Source organism: Pezoporus occidentalis, unplaced genomic scaffold (assembly GCF_034315485.1).
Source record: "Pezoporus occidentalis ecotype Australia unplaced genomic scaffold, CSIRO_AGI_Poc_V1 ctg9, whole genome shotgun sequence".
Classification (NCBI taxonomy): domain Eukaryota; kingdom Metazoa; phylum Chordata; class Aves; order Psittaciformes; family Psittacidae; genus Pezoporus; species Pezoporus occidentalis.
Window position 1 is genome coordinate 1,325,333 of NW_026916262.1, and position 17,908 is coordinate 1,343,240.

General features: G+C 38.2%; 1 protein-coding gene across 5 annotated transcripts in view; it reads left to right on the plus strand.

The window, feature by feature from the left end:
- The first annotated feature begins 1,214 nt into the window (after positions 1 to 1,214).
- The window catches only part of ETV1 (ETS variant transcription factor 1), a 64,669-nt gene continuing 47,975 nt past the window's right edge, over positions 1,215 to 17,908 (plus strand). Inside the window, exons 1-5 of one of the 5 annotated variants that reach the window (XM_062605127.1) lie at positions 1,215 to 1,414; positions 1,942 to 2,075; positions 2,865 to 2,952; positions 4,734 to 4,781; positions 14,718 to 14,771. In XM_062605127.1, the coding sequence (XP_062461111.1) occupies positions 2,031 to 2,075; positions 2,865 to 2,952; positions 4,734 to 4,781; positions 14,718 to 14,771 (235 nt within the window). In that variant the 5' untranslated portion in view covers positions 1,215 to 1,414; positions 1,942 to 2,030. Of the gene's footprint in view, positions 1,415 to 1,579; positions 1,851 to 1,941; positions 2,076 to 2,864; positions 2,953 to 4,733; positions 4,782 to 4,884; positions 5,312 to 14,717; positions 14,772 to 17,908 lie in introns of those variants that run through there. The other 4 variants (XM_062605123.1, XM_062605125.1, XM_062605124.1 and 1 more) reach the window with 4 other exon arrangements.

The window sequence follows — 17,908 nt, forward strand, 5'->3', positions numbered from 1 at the left end:
GGGGTGCTTTCCTCTTCCTCGGCTGGACAGGACAAGTGGCAAGTGATTATTGAATAGTGAGATGAGACAGGATGAGAAAGGAAAAACAAAAGAAGGGCTGTGGCCAAAAGTAATATGCTCCAGGATACACTGCCATGAAACAACTTCAATTTTCAAAACATGGTACAGAAAAAGTAACCTGGATCTTGTCAATACCACTGTGAGCAATTTATACAAAAGCAGGTTTCTTTAGTTGCCTTTACACCATCAGATATAAAGCAAGCCTTCTGAAAGGGCTGAGGGCAGAGTTGGACTTGCTAGCTTGGGGCTCTGCCTGTTAATTGCTGAACTACATCTGATGATAAAAACCTGAGACTTCATATCTCGCAGCAAGACAGCGTCATGAATACCTAAATTTAACACCTGACTCCTGTGCTACCTGGAATTATGTGCTCAAAGAGAGGACAAATATAGCTGTTACGAAACCACACAATCTGCTTTGGTGCTTTTTGGCAGTTCAGAGAGGGAAGAGCTTTTGGACACAGCCCTCCAACGGCCACTCTGCACAGAGAAAAGCAAGCTCACTTTCTTTGAGAAGTCCTCAGAAATTCTGAGCTTGATGGGTCCTGGCACTGCTGCACCAAAAAAAAAACTAGATCCGGTGCCTGGATGCTGCCAAATTCTGTCCACAAAACCTAGAAATTATGTCATGCTAGTAGAAATAACAATTGCTTTCTATGATTCAGCTTAGGGGGAAAAAAAAAAAAGAAAAAAAAGGAAAATCAAAACCAACCACCATCCACCCTGGGATGCCACCGGATCCTGACGGAGCGGTGCGAAGTCCCCGCCGTTGAGGCGGGAGCCCCTCACCTCACCTCGGGGTGCCCGCGGCGTGTGGCGGGACCGCTCTGACATCCGAAAAGGCGCGTCTGTGGCGGTGCTGGTTTGGGTTTGGTTTTTTGCTTCTCGGAGTCAGGGAGGATAAACTTTCAAATTATCTTTAAAAATAAATCATGTGAGGGGAAGGGGCTGCCTGGCCGCCCCAGGGGGTGTAGGGGACACGGTGTGCCCGCAGCAGGATCCCGGCGTTGGCATTTCCGACCCCCACCACCCCCGGCGGAGGTGCCCGCGGGAGAGCGGCGATCCGACCCCCACGCCGTCGTCGGGGCCGTGGCGGGGGACAGCGAGGCCGGGTCCGGTCCGGGGCGGGCGGGCGGCGCGGCGATCCGGCGGGGGGCGCGGGGAGCCAATGGGCGGCGGGGATCCGCCGGCGCGGCTCGGGGGCCCCTGGAGGAGGAGAAGAGGAAAAACCACGGGATTGAGCTCTGTCAGTGGCGCTCGCCGCTTCCAAGGGGGGAAGTGCCGGGGGATAATTAATGTTTTTATTAAATTTGGAGGGAATTTTTTGCAGCCGATCGCCGCGCGTGGCCTTCAGGTGGGTCTTCCCCGCAACTTTGTCCGCCGCCCCGCAAGGATTGGCGTGGAGGTGGGCTGCGGAAGCCATGGGGGGGGTGGAGGGGGAAGGTGGCTCGGTGCGTGTGGCGGGGGGAGGGGGGGGCGCGGGGTGTGTGTGTGCGTGGCTGCGGCTGGCGGGCGCTGCCGCCGTCGCCTCCGCGGCGGCCGTGAGGTGCGCGGCGAGCCCCGCCGTTCGCCATTACGAGTTGAGCACACGTTTGCGAGAGTCGGGGCTGCCGCTGGAGCGGATCGCCCGCGGGGTACGGCGGGGAGTGTAAATAAAACCCTGCTTCTCCCTCTCCGGGCTCTCTGCCGCTGCCCCGAAGTGGTTTTGCGCCGTGTTTTCCTGGCAGAAGAGTGTAACCCAGGTGAAGGCAGAGAAGGGAGGGTTGTTTTTATGAATGGGACTCTTTGAGGTTAATTAGCTATGCAAATTCAAGCAGTTCATTCATGATTTTTTTTTTTTTTTTTCCTTAAATCTAAAAGCCATCTTGTATTCCCCTCTAGGCTGATCGGAGTCCAGATCCCGAGGAAATCTCCAGATCAAATGCCCAGTAAATAAAACACTGAGCTAAGACTTGAGGAAGAGCTGCAGAATGGATGGATTTTATGACCAGCAAGTGCCTTACATGGTCACCAATGTGAGTGATCAGTTCAAAGTTGGTGTTTATAAACTTGACTCCGACTTCTTTCTGTGGGGGAGTTTTGCAGGCAGAGTATCTGCTTTGTTACAGCTGTAGGGGCGACTCTTCGTTTGGGAGCTTTGCTTGCGAGATGAGCCTATCTTCTTAGTTATTTCAGTAAAGCATCATATTCTTTTAAAGGCAGTTGTGGGATGATTAAAAAATCATGCACATGATTAGCGGATGAGAGAGGCGAGAGCAGCAGCAGCTGCATTCAAAGTTTCTGGCTGTGGTTGCCTGCAACGCTCAGAAGAATGAAGTTGAGGCAAACGTTAACATTTCCTCCCCCCCCCCCCCTTTTTTTTTTCTTTCTTTCAGGACCTTGCAAACAGTGTTATAAGTAACACAGGGGAACAAAGCAGTCTATTATAATCTCCTATATGGGTTCTCCTGTGTAGTTTATGCAGGGGGGATTTATATGCTATTGTGTAGGTTTGTGTACTTTAGATGCTAAAAATACATGGTTGGTATTGTGTTGCTACTTGAAAACATTATGTATGTGTATGTACAAATAGATGTCTACATAGATAGAAATGTGTTGCATTAGGACACAGGAATCTTTTGGAGGATCGTAGGTGCTCAGCAATGTCTTTTGCTGAAAACTGAAGGCTGCAAGATGATCATTTCCCTATTTGAAAATGTAAAGAATTCATGCTGGCTTTGAGTATTCTTGATTAAATGAGGAAAAAAAAAAAAAGACCAAGAAACCCTCAGATTTCTAAAGTAACTGATCTTTCCTGTTTATAGAATCCGCGTGGGAGAAACTGTAATGAGAGACCGACAAATGTCAGGAAAAGAAAATTCATTAACAGAGACCTGGCTCATGATTCAGAAGGTGAGGGTTTGTCATGTTCACCACCACCCCCCCCCCCCCCCCCTTTCTCCCCTTCCTAATGCAGAGAAGTTTTTTGAGAACATTTTTTTCATTTATTTTGGAGATAAATATATCGAGATCCCTCTGAATAAACAAGAGGAGAAAATTGTGTTTACTACTGCAAAACAAACTGACAAAGGCAATAAACTGATGAAGTTGATACTCCTGCCTGGACTTACCATGTTGCATTTTAGGTACACATATGTCATGTGGCATACATGTGGCACCCGGATGTCATGCACTGAGGCCAAGCCTTTGCAGCATCTAACACAAGTTACTGCACCTGGCTTTTTCACCTTCAGGCCTCTTGAGATTCAGGGCTTTCCTCATTCCTCCTATCTTTTAACATCCTTTTCACTAGTATGTGTTTACTGGTGATAGCAGGAGTATGAATGCTGGTGTGGAGACTTGGTTTTCACTCTGGCTTTACTGTAGAGCTAGTAGTCAGGCTCCTTGCGTTTGGTAGTCTGTTTCTATTGCAGTATAACACTGGTAGGGTTAAAAATCCTGGGAAATTCAATTAAGGAGGTCTAGAGTTGATGAAGTTTTTGGGGGGGCAGAGATTTGTAACTTAGTCCCGTTAGTAGCCGCTCACATGATTGTAGCTTGAGAACTGTAGTCTAGCAATAGCTGTTAATGCTTCTTTAGGTTACAGTATAGATGCTATGTCTACACCCCTGTAAGTACGTAAGACATATGGGAAGGTAAATAGGGGCTTACAGCTTAGCCCAGTATAAATCTTATCAGGGTGAGGGCACATTGATTAACTTTCCAAATCACTACTTACTTGTTTGGAAAAGTTTATTGTAGGGTAGATTGAAAAGAAAACAACTTTCTGATTTTCAGGTAAATGATTTGCCAACATGAATGTGAGGTATCAGTCCACAGGATAAATGAATAGCCTCTGTCATTCAAGTGTATGTAAATAGTTGTCTGTCAGCATTCATAAAAGAGGAAGTCTCTCAAAATACATTAACTTTAACCCATTTGTCAGTTCAAATGGCCTACTTAGTAAACAGAAATTTTACAACTGACTTTCTGAGCTTCGCAAGTAAGTAGAATGCAGCTCTGGTTTACACCCATTATAAGCAGTTGATTTCAGTGAAATACAGAAAAAGATAACCTGCTGCAAAACTCAGCCCATGGAGAAAGTGGTTTCACTTTAAAGAAGTACAGTGAGTGTAGCATAGAGAAAATAGTGGTGATTCTCTTGTCATACAAAGTAAAACATAATGGGAATTACAGAAGATTTCCCATTTCTGCCTACTATTGCAGCATCTTAGGTCTTTGCTTCAAAAGTTACGACCATGCTAACAGAAATACACAGTCATTGCTCAGGCAGAACTCCCGGTTGAAGTGCAAGAGAGCTTTTATCTGGGGCAGATATTACAGGAGGAGGCCAGAATTGTGGAGGGAGAACTAGTTCACCTGTAAGAAAGATTATGATTTTTAACTTTTCTATGTATTGCTGAGTGAGCCTTTTATACTACAGAGCTTGGTTAAGATTCTGGTTGTTATTTCAAGAGCCTATAAAATAATACAGTAAGTACTTCTTTTTTATTAATAGGTGCAGAAAAAAATCACTAACTGCAACCCCAAAATATCTACTTGTCTGTTTGTTTGACTGCCAGATAGAATTCGTGTACATTGCTCTTCAGGAAAAATATATTTTCAAACATATTTTAATCTTACAAAGAGATTAAAGGTGTAAGTCTTTTATCCATGTCCTCATTTTTTTACAGAACTCTTTCAAGATCTGAGCCAGTTACAGGAGACATGGCTTGCAGAAGGTAAGGGAAAAAACTGCTTGCAAAAATGGGAAAAACAACTCTGGAGGGGAAAAAAAAAAAAAAAAAACCTAGTCCTGAACTTGCTGTCTTAATGTTCAGCCCAATTAATTGAGCTCTAAAAGAGCCACCTCATGTGTCATGCATACATTAGAGCCTCTGATGAGTTTGTCTTTGGGGACTCTGGGGCTGCTCTACCCAGTGTCATCACAAATTACCAGGAGAAATTGCTTCCAGCTCACAATCACATCTGCTTTTGGCAAGAACTAATGCACCAAGACTTCAAGTTCTAAGCCTCTGTTCAGATTTTAATTGCAATTGATCAGGTTTATATTATTGTACCTCGAGAGACTACATACAGCCAGAACTGGGCTTGCTGTTTCCTTTAGAGCAGCACATATAATTATTTGGTGTTCTGGTGGAGTACTTTTCTGATGGCAGAAATTAGTTTCTCTGGGTTCATCAGGACGGGATGCTTCAAGATTTAAGTGCAAGTGTCTTCTTTCCACCTTGTTCACAACACAGAACATTAGGTGTGTATGAAATACTTTAAAAGTACTATTTCTTTTATGTATTTTTTTTTTTTTCCAGAAACCTTTTAAGTATTTTGCATGTTATTTTTGTCTTTGTATCTGTAGTTGTGAGATTGTGTACTGGGTGATTAGAAAACTGTCATCGGTCTGTTTTACACCTGCTTGTGCTTTTAAGTATTTCAAGTAATCTTGCAGAGCACATTCTATTGAAGAGAGAAGGTTTAAGAACAATAATGTGAAATCTGAATTTAGAGTAGCTGTTGAGAGATTCATTTAACAGTAAGAAAAAAATGAGCTGCTGCGTTAAGAGAACTTTAACAAAATGCAAGATAGCTTTCTGCTTATTGAAGTGTATTTGTTCTCTTCAGCAATATTTTCTGATTCTTTTTACTTCAATGTTTACAATACTGTTTATTTGGAACAAAGATTTTTATGCATTGTCTCATAATATTTCTGGTTGAAATTTTTATGTAAACTGCATCTGAAATAAACATGATTTTGATGCAAGTTAACATAATCTCTCCAAATTTATCCTGATGTAAATGAATGTGAGTATTCACATATGTTTGATTTTTATCTTATACTGGACTATGCACAGCTGTTTGTAGAATAGATCTGTTTTTCTGGAGAGGAGGGTGGAATGCTTGCTGTTGATTTTCATAGAAAGAGGGAAATACTGCTGATGACTACTGGCTTACTAGATTCTGTTTTAATTCAGCTTTATATGTAGTTAGTCAAGTTCTCAACCTATAAGTAAGTTGTGGAGTATTGTTTATTTTGCTGACATTTTTATTCTCCTAGCATTATTTTTAGCATGTGGTTATTCTGTATCTAGTATAAAAATCTTTTTTTAAATTGTGAAACAGAGGATATAGTTTTCACAAATTAATATGATTCTTTCCTAATCACTGAAAACAGGATGTCCTGTACTAAGATCATTTTTGTAGCATAATGATCAGATACAACTGTAACTCTGTCTCCCTGTGGTAGTTTTCCTAAGGATATCTTTATTTTGTATCATCTCGTTCATTCTAGCAAGCCAGAAGTGTGTTAGAATGCTACTCAAAAGATACTGTTTTTTTGATGGAGAGGAGAACTTTTAATCTGACTGTTCTCTGGCATGGCTGTTTTTGTTTCTGAAAATGATTAAATTTCTTTGATCGTAGATCAGAAAAATACAGGCAGATTCATAATGCATGTGCAGATATTAATGTGAGTTTGAAAAATAATAGGGAATTTAAAATTGATTTAATAATTTCTATAGGTGCATAAATTACTGTAACGGCAATTTTAATTCTGGAGGCACTGCTTGTTTTAGACTAGAAGGAATTGTTTTGAGAGCCTTTTTTCCTCTTTAGCTGTGTCTATGTCACTGAATACATTTAGATAGGTTTTGAGAGAGAAAGGTGTCTGGTCCTGTGTCAGCTATGTTGAGGAACCTTTGTAAAAGCAGATAGCATCATCTGGTAAGTATTTAAAAAAAAAAAGTTGTCTTTTCATCTAGCAGAGAATAATAACACTAATAATGTTATATTTTCCACAGCATATTGCAACCAAATATTACAGATTTTTTCAGTGTTCTAGAAATACTTTAAGAAATCTGTGTATTTCGGGCCATGCCATGGTTTAGCTGTTCCATAAAACACAAACTTTGCATAGCCTTTTTCTAAAGGCTAAACCAGCACTAAAAAGTCATGATGAGAAAATCAAATACTGAGCTATTAACTTGGTCTTAAATTTTTATAAAAAAACCCCACCCCAAAAAACTTTTGGTAGTCTTTATAATATACTAGTGTTTGAGGGTGTCGTAGCTGTGCTCAAAAGTCTACATGGGTGAGCTTAGCCAGGAAACAGATTCTGAAATCAAACTTGTTTACCCATTGCTAGATGTGTCCATTTATGTTATGGTCTTCTGGACCTTCATAGGCTAGAAGTCTGCCAGTTTGGCAGCATTAGTAATGTTTACATATTTCTTTTCATAATGCTCTGGAGCCAGGGAAATGACCATGAAATTTTAAAACATCTTGACCCTTTTTAAGAAAAGCAGTGGCAGCTGACCAGGTTTCTCCCACGAGTTCAGATCCCCACTGGGGAGTAACCAGGTCAAAAAACCTACTTACTAGTTAGAAGAAGAAAGTGAGTTGCATTTTATGGCACACAAAAAGTGCTAGCTTTTTGGGGTTTTTGTCCTTTTTTTTTTTTTTTGGTTGGTTTGCTTTTGCTAAAGCTGTCCTTAACTACCTCACGTATTTTAGCCTGGAGATTTTTACAGTTAGTGTCACCTGTGACAAGTTGATGGTAAACACATAAACAGAAAAGAAATGTATTCTTTTCCTATTGAAAATGGTGGGAGGTTCACATGTATTAAAGAATTAATCCAAAATGTAAACAGTTTAATTCAGTACCCTCTTTAATATTTTATTAGTCCATAATTAGCAAGCTGAATACCACTTACAGAAAACTTACAAATGTATTCTACTAGCTGAATACCAGATTTTTATGGAAATGAGGTTTGCTTCTTACTCTGTATAGTATTAAATGTGTAGGAAAAAATCTAAATTATTTTGATTTAAAGCTATCTCTGAATAAGGTTTCATCATGTCAGTTGTTATGCGAGGACAGAATGTAGAGTGTAACTATTTCCTGATGCCAGAAATTGAAAGTGGGAAACCTTTAATAATTGTTTCAACCATCAAACTTGAAAGGAAATAGTTAAAATCGCCTACTGCTAACCAAGGCAAATACTATGCAGATATTATCTTATATTTAAATAATTTGATGGCAGTATTTTGTCATTCTAATATTATAAAATAACTTTATGGATTACATATTTTTTTGGAATCAGATTGGTTTTGGCAGATAGCAGTTGTTCAGTGACTTGAAAAAAATGATTCAAATACTAATCTAATGTTATCATGGTAGCTATTCCTTCTTATTCTGGAATAAAATGAAAAGAGAGAACAAAGTCTTAGTGAGTGTCTCCTATGTTGAAAGCATTTGATGTTGGGGGAATAATTAAGAAAAAAAACAGATCTTTATTTAAAATGGCTCTTTCAGACAGTAGTTTCTCCTACAGCTTTTTAAAGATATATAAAAGGCATCCCAAGCAAAGAAAAATGATGAATTTATGCACTAGGTCTGCTTCTTACAGCAATAGATAATACCCTTCTCAGGTGGTAATGAGTTGAAAAATAAAGTAAAATAATTGAAAAATGAAAATGAAATGTTGTTCTTTGAAAAAATAAAAAAACATTTAGTGAACAGTGAATGGTTTGAAATAATAGCTACAGGGTTCACGCCTCTGCTGCAACTTAGCTAAATTGAGTGGATAGGTACAAGAAGTAACTTGTATTTAAATGCTTGTTCTTGATGCCTGAAAGCAAGCTATTTCCCTCAAGTAGTTAATGCCCAAATGTAGAATGAACTTTAGGAAACAGGTCTCTGCCCTCTGTTTCTGACTGTGAAGGATGCACGAGCATCGCAGTGATGTCTAAGCCAGTGTTGACGTCTAGTTTATTTCTTAAATGAGAGAGTAAGAAAATAAGTAGTTTCTTGTCTCAAAATATTATTTTTAATAAAAGAAAGTACTAGAACTTTCAATATTAATGTAGAGTGGCTTCATTTAATTCAGTGAAGATGTGTTGCAGCTTACTCTGTCAAACTAGCGTTAACTGCCAAAAAGTTGTAAAATTTACCCAGTGTAAGGCAAATGCTGTGTAGCCATGTTCCAGAGCTGTTCGCATTTTTATAGGAGCAAAAATAGTAAAAACCTGATAATTTAATACCCCTATAGTTGAGATCTGTCCTATGGTGACACACATTCTAAAAAGCAGTGAAAAGGTTTTCATTTGGAATCTGTAATACAAAAAATAGCTTTTATTTTTTTTTTTTTAGTAGAGTCTAGTGATCTAACAGATTTGTCTTTCAGGTACTCATAATTCTTGATCTTAAGTATCTGTGCACAAAAAAAGGAGGAAAAGTAGATAAGGCAAAATGGGTAGAGAGCAGGATGTTCTTTAAAAGAAATCCAAAAGAAAGAAACCCACCAGAAATGTGCAAGTCTGGAAGTCTGTGTAGTAATAAACTTTTTAACATTTTTGTTTGCTGGAAAAGTAAATGCCTTTCACTCAAAACAATCATTTTCAAAGGTGCAGTGGGGTTTGCGTACCATGAGGCATGTAGTGAAATGTTAAATGCGAGTGTCCCTTTTTAAGTTTACTTTTTTCTCATTTGTAGTATAGCAGCAAATGAAGAGCAGATTCTGCAAACCCATCTTCATATTCCTTGAGACTATTCACATAAGGAAGAATTTTGAGATCTGGAGCCAGTTTTGAACTGCGTTTAAGTTCATTAGTCAGAGCATCTCACATTATGTAAAAGGAGTTTGGGATTGTTTTGACAGCAAATCCAGTGCTTATGGGAAACAGTATTTTTTACTGTATTGAAATTTGTCACTGTTTTGCCTTCTGAATGCTTTTCTGTTAGAAACAGTTGCTCCTGGGGAAAAAAAACCAAAACAACCAACCACCACCCCCCGCAACCCCCCCCCCCCCCCCAGGTCTTTCAGAAATACTTACACTTTATACAATCTTTCAGATACTAAGAAGTGACAATGAAAGAAGACTCAATAGACTCATTACTGTGGAGGCCTGAAGTCTTATTTTAGCTGGAGCCAAAATACTACCGTTTGTACATAATTTCCTGTCAATTTCAGTTCTTTTTGCCACTTTAAATAAATGATGGATATTTTAAAACTAATTGTTCTTAGCTCTAAAAGTGAAGCATGAGGTCAGAGAACACAGTACCGCAGGAAGTGTTCTGCTACCCAAAATAAGGTTTTAAGCGAAGCGAGGAGGTTTGCAGCTTCTTGTTTTTCTGGAAAGTTTCCGTTTTTTAACAGGAACACCTTTCCCTGGAGTACAGCTGAGCGTTTGGAAGCAGTTTGTGACTGGGAGAAGGAAGAGTTAAAATTAAGGCCTTTATAGTTTGCTTAACTTTTCATTTATTAAATAAGGCTCCTCAGCAGGTCTGTGCTGCATCTTGAGACAAAGCAGTGAAATCAGTGTGTTTATGCCTAAAGTTCAAGTTTACTTTGCTGTAGCTTTCTGGAAGGGTGTGACATGAAAAGCTTGTGGTTGGGGCCACATGGTTCATGCTGGACTGTGTTTTTGTGAATGGAGGCAGAACTCCAGTTCTGACTGCTTGTCTTGAGGAATTGCTTCGGAGATCAGCTGTCTCATTCACTGGCAGAAAGAATGACTCATACATCTTCTGCCTTGTTTGGCTCCAGGTCATTGTTACAGTGGATAGAGCTGGTTTTAATTAAATATTAACTCCTTTTGTCCTGGATGCTTGTTAATGGGGACTACTTATTTTTGTTTATTTGCAATGAAAGCAAGCTGACAGGCCTTAGTTCTAAACTACCCCCCACCCCCAATTGCTTTCTTTTTGCAAAATGAGCTGTCAGCTTTTCAAAGGCTTCTTAAAGCTCTAAAAACTACAAACAAGTATGAAGTATTTTTTGTGCTGCGAGTGTTTGCTTTTGGCAAACTGTTTTTTAACTCAGTAGGTAGTGAAACTATAAAATCTAAACTGATAACATCCTCAAGATCTTCATTAACATTTCTGTACACTTCCCAAATCCTCTTGAGACAGTATAGCTATAATCAGAAGAGAAAGAAAACTTTTGGTAATAATCTAGGCTGAGCTGGATAGTTTATGCTGCAGATGTTGTCTGCTTCAGGAGTCTGAGACTTGATGGCTCTGAATGAGGAATGAACTAATGTAGCTGCTTCTGCTATTAGCAGTAAAAGCCACGTGCTTAATATCCTTCAAAACCTTTTATTAGTCTTTTGGAATATACATGCCTTCTCAAACCCCCATAATTAAGTAGCTCAGGGAAATATTCTCATTCTGTTAGATGATCATTTCAGATATCTTTTTGAATTTTCCTCTGAATGACAAAGTTTAAAAAAAAGTTTTGGTGATTTATGCTTTGTGTCCTGCATTGAATATGTTAACAGAAGACCAATGAAGATTTTATGGCAGCCTTGCTGAATTGCAGAATTTGTGAGTAGAAGAAAAGAGGAAATGAATGGCATACGTATATAAATGTGCAGACAGTTGCAACACTGCAAGTTACATTTTCCTTTTGGACATTCAGGTTGAAGTGTCTTTACCTGTCTGTTTAATTTGATGCAAAGTCTGTCTGTAATTATCCAAAGTCAAGGTACAAAAGCCCTCTCCCCTTTCAGTAATGGGATGATGTATCCCAACTATTTGCCCTCTCACAGCAAGATGATGGTGGAAGAAGTCTGTGTATTGGGCTGATGATGGCTGCTTGCATTTCTGCTATATGATCATGTGCAAGCTTCAGTTCTGCTAGTTTAAAAATAAAATCAGATTAAACAAAGGAATAGTTTAAGTTCTCCTTTCCAGCAGTTAGCAGGTCCTTGTAATTTCTTCATATAGGATTGTGGGCTTGTTTCTAAGGTACTGATGGTACTATAATTGGATTCCAGTAGGAAATGCATGTTTCTGGGTTGAACATTTTGGATGTTATGTTTTGTTTATATTTTGCAGGGTGTTAAACACTTCTTAACTTGCTGTATTCCTTTTCCTACAGAGGCTTTTAAGGCTATGTTAATATTGTATTCAAAATACATTTGGACAGTGCAGTCCACACCTATTTCTAGAGTACTTATAAAATGATGGGCATTGATCTCTGTTAAGTATGTCTTCATAAGTTTTGGGGATCCATGAATGAAATATATTTTTCTTATTTACTCCAGACCAAATCAGGAGTAATGACAGTATCTCTAATATACTGTTTTCCTGTGACAGTTTAACCAGATGTATTTTATTTTTTCTTACTCTCTAGCTGGGAAAAGAAAGAACCTTATTTACTGATATAGACATAAAACTTCGTGTGAGATTTGTTCTGGAGTAAGTCAAGTTAAACTGATAAAACCTGAATAAAGCACCGGTAAAGCAGCTTGGTGCACAGCGTACACTCTAGAAAGTTATATAAGATTGCTGCCCCAGATCTGCAGTCACTAAATGTAGCCTTCTGATTTCAAGAGGAGAGTTTTGGTTTTCTTTTAGTCTTTTTCAGATATCCCAGATTCACAATTTTTTTAAATGTATATTTGTATATATATAAATAAAAATGCATGTGTGTGCATTAAAAAAATGCAGTCATACCGGGCTCCTTGCTCCATTTAAAAATAGTACCTAGTTTAAGAAAAATTTGTGGGAGGTCTTCTGTGAAAGAGAAGTTACTTAATACAGTTAAGAGAATTACTTTAACTCTGAATGTACTCACAGACCCTTCAAAAACATTTGGAAATGCAAGAAATCCTTAGGAACTGATTTTTGAGTGGGTTATCTTGATTTCATAATCTGATTCTTCAGTGACAGTCAAATATTTGGCATTTTTGTAAGGAAAATGCAGTGAATTGAATGAAATGTCAAAAATTGCAGAGTGTTAGTGTTTGGGCTCATATTGTTCCCGAGTTGATTATTGGTGCAAGTCCTGTGGTTTCTCTCGAGAAAAGAGAAATTAAATGCAAAAATACTGGGATATTTGAGTTGGTAAAATACATGTTTTATACAGGCTCAAACTTTGAGGAGCTGACATGTCCTTAGAGGTACTGGTTTCTTCTAAAGGATAGGTTACTGTATTTTGTTTCTTTTTTTTTAATTAAAAAAAAACAAGAAAGCAACAGTAGCTATGCTTTTTTTTTTACAGAATAATGCTAATTGCACTTCATTTATTTATCTTACTCACACTTTTCAAATCTCTGTTTGCAGATTTCCCAAGGTCATTTGTTCTTAAGGGGAATTTGTTGCAATTAAGACAGTAGGGCTTTAAACATTTATTTTAAAACCAAAAGCAAATAATTTTTTGATATAATGAGCCTGATTCTGAACTCTTTATCCAGGAAAAAACCTCCCAGATATGTTCTTAGAAATATATCTTGAGTAAGGAGCGGAGATCTGGTCCATGAAGAGTACCATAGTGCATGTTAAAAATTATTGTAATTATAATTAAATATGTATTTTTAATTCAAACAAATTCTGTTAAAACTAGCAGCAATTGTACATGTCGAAAGGGGAATATATGCTTCTTAAAAGTGTTCTGAAAGGCAATGAAGTTTTATTTTATCAATTTATGAATTAAATGGTTTGATAGTAACAGTTCTGATAAATGATTATATAACCGGTATTTACCTCTCAGATCTTGTTGGGTAACCAGATCATCTCAGATGTTAACTTTTAATTAAGATCATATGAATTATTTGCCTTTGTCTTTAGACAAGATCTGCGTAAATGAAAATATCTTTAAACAGTTAATTTTATGCACCTTTGCTGTGGTGTCTCCAGTTAGCGTATGTTGAGAAAAAGATGACAAAGTTCAGAGACTATAAACTGGATCTCTCCTCAGGATGTACCCAGAACCAGTCATACTCTGAAGATGCGACTTCTCATTGTAATGTTCTGCAGTTATCTGAATGTTACCTGTAATACATACCTGTTCAGTGGTATTTCAACTTAAATGGTTTAAATGAGTTTGCAACACAGCATGAGAGATGGCTGATGTAGATACAGAATGAAAGTGAACTGTGGTACCACAGATGCAAAATTATGTATTGGCAGACCGTGAAACAATTGTATTTTATAGCTCAGGTTTGTGATGAAAGTTTCCTAAAAGTGAAGATGATCTTATTCAAGGTGAATGGATGTTAATAATGACTCTTCAAGTAAATTTATTTTATTTATTTTTTTTTAAATCTGGAAAGATGTCATTCAACCAGGAGTTCTGTGGTCTGATAAAATAGTTCTTTTTGAGTATTTAAGAGAATAACAAAAATACCTCTACTGTGTTGGCTGACTGCCATGAAAAATTGGAATTGCTTTTTAAGTAAGCCAAGGGTGTGGTATTTTGGGGTTAAAGATGCCCAAGTGTTAAAACACTACGATTTGGTTTTATGCAGACCTTCCGTGCAGGTATTTTGAAAATGAGCACGAATGGGTTTTACTAATAGCATGGTAGGTGCAGACCCGTGTGCAGGGAGTGAGGCAGGGTTAGTGCCAGTGTCAGCCTTCACGTCCTCCCATCCCCACTGCTCTGTGCCAAGGCTGCTCTGGACTCACACTGCACCACACAGCTTCACTCCAGGGTTTATCTGATATTAAAATGATGCGCTTGCCTGATTTTCATATGCAACAATGAGAAAAAAAATAAAAATCCTAGTTTTAATCAATCTTGGCTGTGCTTCAAATGAAGCAACAGAGTCTTTATTTATGCTTTAATGGCTTCTTTTAATTCTGTCCTTGTTTTTGTTTGTTTTTTTGTTTGTTTGTTTGTTTGTTTTTTGTTTTGTTTTTGTTTTCCTTTCTTCAGCTCAGGTACCTGACAATGACGAGCAGTTTGTGCCAGACTATCAGGCTGAAAGTTGTAAGTATAGTATGAATCATCACTTACTTAAAAATCTGTATTTGTATATTTATATATGGGTCTTTGTTATTTATTGTGTCATCACATTCATGTGATAGGTCCTTTCGCTGGTGAGTGGCATCAGCAGGATGAATAGATAAAGCAGGTGGTAGTTTGATATGTAGCGGAGAGAAGTTGTTTGGGCTGAAGGTATAACATTTAGCAGGGTGTCCTCTCCTGTAATTCCCACCCTGCAGCTCCAGGGAAGCAAGGGAAAACATTGTGGAGGAGGAGGGAGTTAATCTGTCCATAGGGTGAGGAGAGGAGCATTTTGAGCCTGTACAGATGAGATACCGTGGGACACAGGAGGCAGCTCTGTTGAGCAGAAATCAGGCTGCTCAGTGTGTTTTGTGTATAAATACATAAATATCATTCTCCACGTAATCAATCAGCAGCCACTGCTGAAGCATTTTTAAGTTGTCTTAGCATGTGGCATTTTGTTACTCAAACAAAATTACCCTTCAAATTATATGGGAGGAAGCAAGATTTATTCTAAGCTGGATGCTTTGCTACTTTATTTAACATGTTCCCAAACTTTTCTTCTTTTTCTTAGCCTGTACCCCTCAAACCTTGCTTTTACCTGCTACTATTGTGTTAAATGCTGACTCTCTTTCACTGTACCTGCTGTCTGGTTTTGGCTGGTTGCAAGGGCGTAGTAAGGAAGTGGCAAGAGAAACATTATCTGACAAAGTCAGAGGCTTCTTCAAGTTCTTTACGCGTCTTTCTTCCTCATGGCAAGGCTTTTCTCCATCATCAGAGGTCACTCCTGAACAACGTCTGCTGATTGCAGCAGAGCGGGTGGTAGCTTTTCCGTTTTGCTAAATAACTTAAATAATTTATCCTATCTGAGTGAATTACTGCAGTTCACTAAACCAGACAGCTGTTAAATACAGCGCTCATGTACTGGAATTTTTAGGATTAAAATTAGATCAGAAATAATTGCATTAAAATAGCCCTTAACCCCAAAATCAAATTCAGATTTTTTGAGTTTTCTTATAAATCTTTTAGAGGAGGGTTTTTTTCCCAGTTACTTAGAAACTGTTCTAAGAAGAATTTGTTGAGAGTATTTATATCAACATTTTATAGGGAGAAAAAGAAAATAAAGTTTGTTTGTTTGATTTTTTTCTTCGTGGACTCTGTTAGTGTACCTGCACAGAAAGAATTTAGTTTTGCTTTTCTTCTCTAGAAATTCATGTACATATACTAACCAACAATTGTGGTCACTTTCAAACTTTTAAATTTGCCCTTTATAACAGTTGTTTTCCCCACCTCTGGCTTCAAAGACTTTGTATTTTTTATTATATTACAGTATGAAAGGCAAAGAATCTATAAGTTGGAAACCAGATACGTTATACTGCATATGGAGCTGTGTCCAAATATAGTCATGTGTGCATACATCCTTTGTGTAAGAGTACAAAGTTCAGCTAGGGCTTCTATTAACCCACAATTATTGTTACGCAACAAGTCAATGTTTCTTGGAAAATAATTTGTGAACTGTGAATGAAAAGCCCTGTTGAAGCTGGTCACTGCTTTTGGTGACAAAGAAATTCTCCTAATATGGCTATTTTATAAATGCCGTTGTATTTCGGAGTTTCTTAGCTTACACAGTATTATCAAAGGCACATTTATTTCTTCATTTCAGTTGGTTTCTTTATCTTAAGTAAAGGTCAGGATAGCTTCCTGGAGAGTTACTCTGGCAAAGGTTATGGAGTTTCAGACATATACTTGGGTATAATGTATGTAGCTGTGGGCTCTGCAAAACAGGAACGGAGATCAACAGAACCAAAGCCATGGGGAAATTATTGCTGCAAAAGAAGCTCAATTGTGACTGTTTTCTCTAGGTTCCAAACTTGCCTTCAAACTCTATTATAATGACTTACTATATATAATCTATGAGTCTGTACAGTGCTCACCCTGTTACTGGCAGGAGCTCTTGGCTTTTGTTTTTTTAAATTGTTATTATTATTTTTTTAAACATGGGAGAGGATGGGCAAGCTTTTAGAGATTCATTGTTTAATACATTCTTGAGCCAAAAATGGTGAAGCACAGAAGTGTAAACCAATGAAAGGGGTCACAGCTGTTCAGCTGGTCACAGTTCAGACAACTGAACTGTGATTTGCGGCACAAATTTCGTTTATGAAGCTGTATACAGGTGTGTGGTGCGTGTGGGTGTGATGTGCAGAGTATGTAAAGAACACTGAAGTGCTCCACTGAAACAGTCATAGTCTGCAGTAAAGGTACAAAAATTAAGTGCAGTTTTATTTCTAGCTTCATTGCTTGAGAAATGGGCTTTAAACCTGAGGTAGATTTGTGGTCTTAAAGTGAAACATTGGTAACAGAATGCTGCTGTTAAAACTTCCTTGCCTTGAAATCACCAAGTTAGTCAGCTCCTGAAGCAAAGGTGTGGAAAGTAGTAGGGGAACTGATACTGCCAAGATCATACGCTATGTCCTAGCGCTAGCAGCATTAAATGCCCCTTAAAGTACCGTGGGTTTTGCATTTCTTTTCTGTAGTAATGATTTTAACTAGTGAAACTGCACTGGTATTGGTAACTAAGGGAAACATTTAGTTTAGATTAGATATACAATCCATTTTATCCACTTAGGGTAACTTCAAAGCTAGGTTGAGACCATGAATATTTCAATTATGAGTTGCTATTAATCTTCAATCAGTTTTCAAAAAGCAAATCCAATCTATATATTTATAGTTAGGTGTGGGCTTTAGAAATTATGGGTGAGATCAAGAGCTAGCATAACTTCATGTGGTATTATTGACATTACTGGAATTACGCATATTTCTGCTAGCAAAGAATCCAGCACGTCAAGCTTCCCCTTAATGCTTCTAACTTCAGTTTACCTGTTTAAAGTTAAATTTTTTTTTAATTTTTTTTCTTTTGCGACTCTGCTATGTCTTCTGGAAAGAGGCCCTTCCTGCTGTAACGTTACAAATGTCTGCACTTCTGAACCTTTCTTTCTTGTCACAGCATCCAAAGCCCCATCTTGTCCGTCTTGTATTACCTTTTTTTTAAATATCTTTTTGATTTTTAATACCTGTCACAAAGAACCTTTTGGTAGTTTAGCTCAGAGTAAGCAGAATGA